The sequence below is a fragment of the Chinchilla lanigera genome, unplaced genomic scaffold (assembly GCF_000276665.1).
Source record: "Chinchilla lanigera isolate Chin_1 unplaced genomic scaffold, ChiLan1.0 scaffold00057, whole genome shotgun sequence".
Taxonomy (NCBI): domain Eukaryota; kingdom Metazoa; phylum Chordata; class Mammalia; order Rodentia; family Chinchillidae; genus Chinchilla; species Chinchilla lanigera.
This window is the reverse complement of record NW_004955458.1, coordinates 11,026,816-11,036,793: the sequence shown is the minus strand read 5'-3', so window position 1 is coordinate 11,036,793 and position 9,978 is coordinate 11,026,816. Positions and strand designations below refer to the sequence as shown.

Below are 9,978 nucleotides of genomic sequence, written 5' to 3'. Positions count from 1 at the left end.
AAAAAAAAAAAAAAAAAAAAAAAAAAAAAAAAAAAAGAAAAATAAAAGAGGAGGATGAAAAAGGGAGAGAAAAATGAGATAAAGGATCCTTTATCTCATAAATTAATGAAGAAGAAAAGTAAATAAGAAAAATAAATTAATAGAATTAGGTAAAAAAAATAACAAAAGAATAATCAAGAAAAACAGGAAATGATAAAAAGCTCAAAAGAAATAAAAAGAACCTCTCAAGCCCAGAGGAACGATTGGGAAAAAGAAAAATGATTCCAGAGTCCTGCGTGTTTCTGAGTGAGCGGTTCCCTCCCGGGTCTGCAGTATTGGGCTCTGCCCACTGTTCAGGGAGGAGAGGGAGTCACGGCCCAGTCCTGCTTTGTTCCCAGGCTCACATTTTTGTGTATGAGTCAGGAGTCCTGCTTCACCTTTCCTGCTGGGCATTGCTGTCTGCCCTAGGGTTGCGCTCACTGCACCACTTCCAATTTCTGTGTCCCTCTGTGCCGTCCAAGTCACTGCTTTTTCCTGCCAGCTCTGTACCTGTGGGTTTGTGACGTGCCCCCTCTGCTCCAGAGGCCCTTCTGTCCACACACACCATTCTGTGGTAGCCAACTAGTCCAAGCCGAGATGTGGCCCTGATCATGTAAGCAGGTGGGGAAAGCCAGCAGGGTACTGAGCTCCTGGTAGGGCAGTGGGGTGGGGGCAGATGTCAGGCAGTCCACTGGACGCACTGTCAGACCTGGCCCCCTCCTAAAACTACATGACTGGCCTTGCTTCTTATCCCGTCCTTCCCCACCTAAAGTTAAACTTCCCAGGGGGTCTTTGTTGAGCCCACCCCATCTCTGCAGCTGTCTCTCCTGGCTGTTGCCCACCCAGTCATTGTGGTAGTGTTACCCCAGGACCCCTGAAGTATGGGGGTCGTTCTGTGGCTCAGTCTTGAACAATTAACCTTTTCCCAAATGGCCCTTGGTTAAACCTTCTCCAGTGTGGTGGGCACTGCGCCGGGTGTGTTCTCCAACTCCAGCCTGCCATGTGGAAGGAGTTAACTTTCAGAGTAAAACCCTGTCCTGTTTTTGCATTTTAGAATAACTGTGGGCTTTCTTGGGGCTATCACTGCTGGCCCAGTTCATCGTTCCCCCTGATGTGCCGGTTGTGTGTGGGTTTACCTTGTGTCAGCAGGGACGAGTCCCATTCCCCCAGAGCTGGGCTTAGTGTTCTAAACTGCTTCTTTGCTCTGTGTTGCTTTAGTTTCTCTGCATTTCACTATTCTTGTCACTATTCCTTAATTCCTGGAGATCTCCTTTTTTTCTTCACTTACGTGTTGTTTTCCAGCTGTCTCAGTGCAAGTTCAGAGAGACCCTACCGTACTTCCAGGGTTTGTTCTGCCATTTTCAATTTCCTGCAGTAACTCTTCAGAGTTACTTTTTCTTTTCATGGTACTTGAATGAACCAAGAGTCTCATGCGTGCTAGGCAGATGCCTTGCAGTTGAGCTGTATCTCTAACCCTAGAGTCATCTTATAAAACTGAGACGCTGAGCCCATTTCCACCTTTCACCACTGAAAGCCACTACCCACTCCCCGCTGGGCAGCATTTTTCCCTCTCCCTGCTTCTGGCAGTCACCATTCCACTGTCTATTTCTTTGAGCTTGCTCACTTCACATAGCTTATATAAGTGTGACTGTGCAGTTTCTATCTTTTGTGAATGGCTTACCTCACTCAGCAGATGTCCTCTGCTTTGTCCATGTTGTAGCATATGACGTTATTTCTTCCTTTGATAAGGCTGGATAATAATCCATTGTATCTCTACGTTATGCTGTCTTTCTCCCATTCATTCGTCATTGGGTGCTCGAATTGCTTCCGTCTCTTACGTTTCCACCTGCTCTTTAAGCCTTGTGGTCCAATTCAAATGCCGTCTCCTCCGTGACTCCGTCACCATTCAGCCAGAAGGAATTATTCTTTCCTCAAAACTGTTACTTTATTTGTATCCTTCATAGTAAATGTGTGAGTTTCTATCTTACAAGTAAATACCTCCTACCATGGAAGGTCCTAGAGGACAAATCTCTGGCTAATTTGTCTTTGTTCAGTAATTCTTCCTGATCCATGATTTCACTTTCTTTGGTTTCAGTTATCCATGGTGAACTGTCCTTTGAAAATATTAAATGGAAAATCTTAGCAAAAGAAAATGCAGAAGTTTTATTAGTACATGTTTACAGGACATAATATCTACATTCCTGATGAGTTTGTACATGCGTAGAACACTTTTTAATTCCTTTTGTCATCTCCTACCTCTGCCCTACCTCCTCCCCTTCTCTCCTCCCTCCCTGCTGTTCTGAATCGCATGATGAAATCTCTATCACCCCAAGCATATGACTCATCCCTTTGTCCAGTGTGTCCATACTGTATAAGCTACCTGCCCATTGAGAGTTGAGAGGCCACATTCATATAATTTATACTATATTGTTATAATTATTCTGTGTTATTACTAGTTGTTAGTCTCTCACTGTGTCTGATGTATAAACGTTATTATAGGTTTATATGGAGGGGGAAATAGCACATATAGTGTTCAGTACTACCTAAGGCTTCGGTCATCCTCTGAGGGTCTTGGAACATAAGACTATCAGATGGAGAAGATATACTATCAACTTACCAGTTGACAAAAACTAGTAAACTAGTCAGTTTAAGTGAAAAGAGATTACAGATTTCTCTTGTAGTAAGATTTCAGTTGCGTGATTATGACATGAAATTTGCCATTTTGAATGTGCAGTTTTGTGGCATTTAGCATATTTACATTATGCTACAGTTTATATTTTTAATGGGGTTTTTTGACTTCTATATAAATGGGACCAGCATACTTGTTTTGGAAGGAACACAGGGTGTGGATTTGTTCCAGAAAAAGGTCATGTTTCTGAAGTGCAGTTTTGTGACTGATTAGAACATTATACAAACTTGTCTTTTTAAGAATTTTCCTCTATTTTGTGGCGTGTGCTACCTCATCCTCCCTCTTTCCTTGTCTTCCTTGCTTTAGAGATGTTCTCTGCAAATCGTTGTTAATTTCTGCCCTATCCAATCTCCTTTGAAGCATGCTGCCATAGCTTAGGTGTGTATTTCTGGACTGCAGCCATTTAGCAGATCCCCCTGTAGTACAAGTTGTGAATAATTCTGAGACACAGCGGAGGGAAAAGGGAAGTGATGCCTCATAATGTTAATCCCTGTGTCTTGGCAGACTAACATTAACATGAATTTTTAGCTCTTCAGGATAAAAAATAGCTTCAGCATTCACATTCGTCTTTAATAAATGTCAAGCATTTAAACACTGTTATATGTGTTATGGAAGAGCTTGTTAAGAATTTTCTAAAGGTTTATACAGAAAATTCATATCCTTTCAAGAACATTAAATAAAATGATTTCCAACTGAAAGTGGTAAAAAAGAAGTATTGTGTAGATGGCTCCTGACTTACACTGATTCAGCTTGTGACTTTTCAGCTTTTCCATGGTGCAGAAGCAGTACACATTGTGGAATTGTGATCTTTTCCTAGGCTGCTGACAGCTGGTGTGGTGTTCTTTTGTGGTGCGGGGCAGTGGTCACGGGCCAGGCTCCAGAGGCAGTCATGTGATGAGGAAGGTAGACCTGTGTCACTCAGCTGTGATGTTCTATAGGTGAAGTGCATTAAATGCAGTTTTGACATATTTATTTCAGAATGGGTTTATGGGGATATGTGAATTGCAGGTTTCTTGGACTCCATACGACTTTCCTGTGATTAACTTTCTGTATTCGTTGTTCCTTGGTAGATTTTCCTCTTAGCCGTGAGTATGAAATATTGTGATACTTCATGTTCACAAATGTCAAGGAACCTAAAGGTTAAGATTGTAGGACCCTTTCTTACAGGTCAGAATTTATGAGACTTGAGCTAGTGTGCGTGCATGTGCTTATTATTATGTATTAGACTTGCTGAATGTTTATTCTAAAATTTGTAATGTGTGACCAGTCCAGTTCGTTAAACAGAGTGAGCTAGAAGATTTGCGATCGGTTTATCTTGCATATTACTACACTTGACCCTGCACCAGTGTTGTTTTTTTTTTTTTTTTTTTCCTGCGCCAATGTTTTAAGTTGTTCCTGAAGGATGTGGAGGATAAAATGTGGATAATGCATCAAAATGATTTTTTATTTTTATGTGAATAACTATGTTTTGTTTATCACAATAATGAATTTCAGTCTTACAGTAGCCAGCCTAGTAAGTGATCACTGAAATATAATCCCTTTAATTAGTGTTTAGACTTTTAAAAACCTTTAGATGTATTGGTGATGAGTTTTTAAAATAGTTTTAATTGGTCACCAGCATTTTCCTCTTCAACAGGGACAAGAAGAGCTGTCTGTCAGATGTCTGTCCTGTTACTGGTGAGGTGATATAGTAAATGGGGGCAGGCCTGTAAGCACCTGCATGGCACCTGAAGCATACGGTCTGCTCAGTAAATGCAGATTGTCCCCTTTACCTTTCAAGCGCGGTCATTTGCTGAAGGATTCCTGCAGCCTGTGCTGGTGCTGTGGGTCTTTAGGGAGAACGAAGAGGCTTGTTGTGTGCGTGTTGAGAAGGGTATGCTGGACAGACACCAAAAGTCCCTGGTCATTTCTCAGAAGAAGACTGAGCAGGAGAACCCCGAGTGGTCCATACGCAAAGGACGCTCCCCAGCCGTGACATCCCATTGTTACGGAACTTCCTTTAGGTCACAAGTGAGGTCCACAAACTGAGAGCAGGACCCAGGTCATCACGTACAGTCAGCCACACTTTCCCTGAGTTCCTGCTTGTGCCGTCTGTTCCAGAGAGGAAGGAATAGGCAGCTGCTGTTTGAGCTAGACAAGGCGCTCAGAGCTAGGGTAACTGCCTCAGTTTGTCTGATAAGTTACATGGTCAAGCTCCTAGTGTGGGAGATGGTATTAAAAAACTAGAGGCTATAACTGGGGGCGCCGGGGCCTGACTTCGGGAGTGGACAGAAGAGACTTCTCTAAGGAAGTGCCTCTCTAGAAGAAGCCTGAGAGAAGCACTGATGAAAAAGTTCATGCTGTCATTCACGTCAGGGTCTTTGTCCTGCCCCGGCCCCTCTGGCCGGAAGAGAAAATAGTTATAGATAACAGGTGGCAATCTGTGAGTCATGAAATTAATTTTTGAGTAGTCATTTGTTTTTAAAATGTATGTGTGTGTGTGTGTGTGTATATATATATATATATATATATACATATATATATTAGAAAATATCAAGAGTATATGGTACGCAGTAAGGGTAAATATGAAATAAAATTTATATATCATGTATGTACATATTCATAATATAAAGATATTTCTTACTGTAGGTCATAGTTAAAATACCTTAAAGATACTTGGTGTAGAACGAGTGGGAATGCTGTCACACTATTACCCTGACCTTGTGTATGATTGCACTTTCAGTTACTTACTATTTAGGGAGGGAAAGAGAACGGCAGCACGGTTCAGGCCGAGGGGGGACTGGATACTCCAGGCCTGTACGATGACCGGAGAGCGGGCGGCCTTGCGTGTTTCTCCCTGGCCTCCGTTTTATCATGACCGAACACGAAGGGGCTGTGGGAGCTGGGGCTGAGCGAGGGCTCCTGGCGAGCGCTGTCCTCCTCCAGCAAGCGTTGGTGCGTTCTCCTGAAGCGCAGCTGTAGTACTGCCCCACGGAGTTACCGCGAGCCGTCCGTGGTTTGTCCGTGTTACAGGTGCACTCAGCGTGTTCCAGTGACTGCATTTTTACCTTCACTTCGTTATTTTTTTTAACCTCTGTAGACTCCACACCCTGAGAAGAAGATGCTTTGTTTTGATGATGTTAGTTATAAATTCCAGAATAAATAAGAATTATGGCTAACTTAGTTTCTTTATATTTGGAAAGAAGGTAATTACTACTCTCATTTTTTTTTAAATGCCAGGCTGTTTCTCTAGAAGAATAGGATGGTGACATAGTTCTGAAATTGTGCAGTTATATCTTAATTTTAAAGTAAATCAGCATAGAATTCCTCTGCCTTTCCTTCTTCTGCCCTCAAGTGTAATAGTGTTTGTCTGGTCACATGGACCTTTTCCAAGGTAGAGAACGCCGACACGGAGAAACATTTTCACTTACTTCTGATTTCCCCCTCCTTTAGATTTCACCACCCGATCCTCAGCCCTCTGGAGAGCAGCTTCCAGCTGGAGGTCGATGTCCTGAGCCATCTCCTGAAGGCCCAGGCGCAGGTCTCAGAGTGGAAGTTCCTCCCTTCCCTGGTTAACTTGCACAGTGCGCACACCAAGCTGCAGACCTGGGGCCAAATCTTCGAAAAGCAGCGAGAGACCAAGAAGCACCTGTTTGGAGGGCAGTCGCAGAAGGCCGTTCAGCCCCCACACCTGTTCCTTTGGCTGGTGAAACTCAAAAACATGCTCCTGGCCAAGTTTAGCTTTTACTTTCACGAGGCATTGAGCCGACAGACTACCGCTTCAGAAATGAAAGCGTTGACTGCAAAGGCTAACCCAGACCTTTTTGGAAAGATTTCCAGCTTCATCAGGAAATACGATGCTGCCAATGTGTCCTTAATTTTTGACAACCGAGGTTCAGAGAGCTTTCAAGGTCATGGCTATCATCACCCCCATTCCTACAGAGAGGCCCCTAAGGGCGTGGACCAGTACCCCGCCGTGGTGTCTCTGCCCAGTGACAGGCCTGTCATGCACTGGCCCAACGTCATCATGATCATGACGGACCGCACGTCCGACCTGAACAGCCTGGAGAAAGTGGTCCACTTCTATGATGACAAAGTTCAGAGCACCTACTTCCTGACCCGCCCAGAGCCTCACTTCACCATCGTGCTCATTTTTGAGTCAAAGAAATCAGAGAGAGACTCCCACTTTATTTCCTTCCTCAATGAGCTCTCACTTGCTCTAAAGAACCCCAAAGTCTTTGCAAGTCTAAAACCTGGATCCAAAGGTTAGCGGATGACTTGTGTGAAAGATTCTGGAGACTAGAAGTTGTGTTTAATTGCCATGACGATCTACAGTGGTCCATGACTAGAATTTACATCCATTCATGCTTCTTTCAGAGCTAAATTAAAAGTAAACCCGCCCTAACTGTGTTGCACACTTTATAAGTAATTAAGGCCAATTGCATTAAATATCCAAAGAGTAATCCAGGAAGTGATCGTGAGTTGCTGTGTATGCATGGTAGAGCAGCGTAGTTCTGGCGTTTTCTCCCATTTTCCTGTGTTTCATGTAGACTGTTGAGTAGTCTTTGCTTTCTATTTCTAGGTGTTTTTTTATTATTCTAAATACTGTGTTTTAATGCATTTCCAAACATCCCTGTCTTCCCTATTTTCCAGCACGAGTAATTGGGGTAAGGTATTAAGTGGGTATGCCTTCTGTCTCATAAATTGTCCAATTAACGTGGAGCTTCTTAATTCTGGTATACAAATTAGTATTTTAATGTCACAGGATCTTGGTAAGAAATCCCCGTTAGTTACTGAAGTTAAGGATGGGTGATTGGTACCATAACAGCGAGTTTTAACAGCTGGAATTACTTCTTGGCAGCCTTAGTAGTCGTAGGTTCTTTCAGAATGAAAGCACTAATACATGTGTCTTTACTATTACACGGTCTGAGGTTTGAGCTTTTCACTGTCTGCATAAGCCATCACAAGGATTTTTTGGTGTGTTATCTCCCTTGCTTTTTGTTTATCATTTCCCTGCTGAACTGTATGTTCATGTTTGGCTCTACCGGTTTTTCTTAGGCTTAGAAAGCGTATAGTCTTGGTTTTTCAGCCACTTGTAGTTTGTCACACAACAGAGCCTACTTTTATAAAATCAGAGTGGAAGGCCTTTTGATACCTAGCACTTGCTGAAAATCAGTTGTGCTTTCAAAACTCCTCTTTGTGGTTGAGCAATCAGCTCAGTACCTATGCACTTTTGAACCTGGCTTTCACGTTTGCCTCCCACAGATTATGCTTCTGAGCAGTGCTGCACCTTAGCCTGCCTTACATTTTGCTCTAGTAGATGTTCTTGGGGAAGTGGACAGATCCGTGAAGGGGTAACAGGCTGTGGGGACCTTCACTTCTGTTACTGGTTCAGAGTAACAGCAGCCCCAAATAACTGAGTTGCTGCCTGGTAGTTCCTTCAAAGCTGGTGTGAAATGCAAACGTCAGGTCAGCCCTGTCTTTCAGGATCCGGTGGAGCCGTTGCTCGGGCGTCCACAGCAGGCGTGGTGGGATACCCAGCGTGGGAGTCTGCCCGCCCCGCCTGGGCTGCCTGGTAGGCAACCCCGTGGCGTCTTCTCTGGAGAGAACAGGTGTTTTTCTTTTCTTTATTTCTCTTTCTCTCTTTTCCGTCATATTGTTTGTAAGAAAGCCAGCTTACTTTAAGTAGTAGTGTTTACCTCTGCATTGTATTCACTGGTTTTATAAAATATGAATAGATTTTACATTAATATAACAGTTGAAAATAGGTGGAACTAAAGAGTCAGACAGTGTTTCCTCCTTTTTGTGTTTTGCCAAGAAACTGAAAAATATTCCTTGGTGTGCATGTGTCTTTCTTTCCTAGGTGAAACCACCATTAGCCTTAATGACAAGGACCCCAAGTACCTAAAAGAATATATGCTTCATATCTTCACAGAGAGCGTGAATAAAACCTGTATACAATGCTTAAGTAGTCAAATATATACATATTTGAATTGTATATTTATTTTAAATGTATTTTTAAACATAAACACAAGAGTTTTTCAACAGACGGAAGGTAGAGGTAACTTAAAATCTAAGAGCATAAATTCACAAGTCCCTGCAGCGGTCATAGACTGTAGGTTAAATATTGATACTTTAATCACTTCTTAAGCTCTTCAATAAAGTTTTCTAATTATATGAGAAAGACATATTTTGGTTCAAAACACAAAGCCATTTTTACTCTTAAGATGTCTAAGGAAAGTAACGAGACGATGTGTGATGCCTGCTTTTAACTAATTTGAAGAGTAAATCTGTACATTTTCTACCGACTGCCTGCTTTGAAATTTGTTTGTGAACTACAGCCTGGTAAATGTGTGTGCTTAGCTGGGAGTAGCAGGCCGCGCTGAGCTCGCTGGAGCCCTTCAAGGAGTGTTTGACTTCAGGGTGTTGGACACAGGATGAACGCTTGCAACTTGGGTTTGTCTTTGTGGGGCCTGATGTCTGCAATGTTTCTCTGGGGGGAGTGTGTGCAAATAAAGCCTCCTCTTCACTGCGGAGTCAGTGTCTGTATAGTCAGTACTCTGTCTAGAACTGACCTGTACATCTGGACGTACTGGGGCAGTCTTTCAGGAAAGAGAAGAATTGACACTTCACTGCACTCCCACTGGAATCACTTGGGTGATCTCACAATATGTTCACACCGATCTACCAGCAAGTGAGCCTCTGAGTTCAGTATTCCTGTCTGTAAAATGGGGACACAAAAGCGTGGGCTGGCTTTTTCAAAGCCTGCTACAAGGCTGTAATGAAACCATGTGTACAAAAAAGGGTTTGAAAACTTGCTGGGGGTGAAAGCTGTATAGGTGAAAGACGAAGCCACTGTTCCCTTAAACGTGACACCTCTCCTCTTTTATCTTCATGTCTGTGGCCACCCTGTGCTTAGTCGTAAACTCGAACCGTCCCTAAAGAACTCTTGCGGAAGATGCATACCAAGGCTTGACACACCCACCGCTTCTTCCCATGTTAGTCTGCGTTATTCTCCGTTCCCACACTTTGGTGGTTGGTGGATAGCACCCTTTCAGTTCCTCTTTATTACTGATTTTATTGGGGGTTTTGTTTTTGTTTTTTGTGTTTTTGAGGCAGGCTCTCACTGTGTGACCCAGACCGGCCTTGAATTCACCGTGCAGCTCGGAGAGGCCGGGAGTCTGTGTGCTCCCGCCTTGGCCTCCGGCAGGCCCAGCTTGGTGTCTTTCGCTCTCGTGCTGCCTGAAGTGAGCAAGCCTCATAAGGTCTCCAGCAGTGACTCTGGACGTGGG

At 43.3% G+C, this 9,978-nt stretch overlaps 1 protein-coding gene across 1 annotated transcript in view; it reads left to right on the top strand.

Moving 5' to 3' along the window:
- The window catches only part of LOC102008505 (chromosome unknown open reading frame, human C12orf66), a gene marked incomplete at its 5' end in the record, with an annotated part of 21,014 nt that extends 11,770 nt beyond the window's left edge, over positions 1-9,244 (top strand). Inside the window, 1 exon segment of the mRNA XM_013520920.1 lies at positions 6,140-9,244. Within this exon segment, the coding sequence (XP_013376374.1) occupies positions 6,140-6,956 (817 nt within the window).
- Positions 9,245-9,978: the final 734 nt, after the last annotated feature.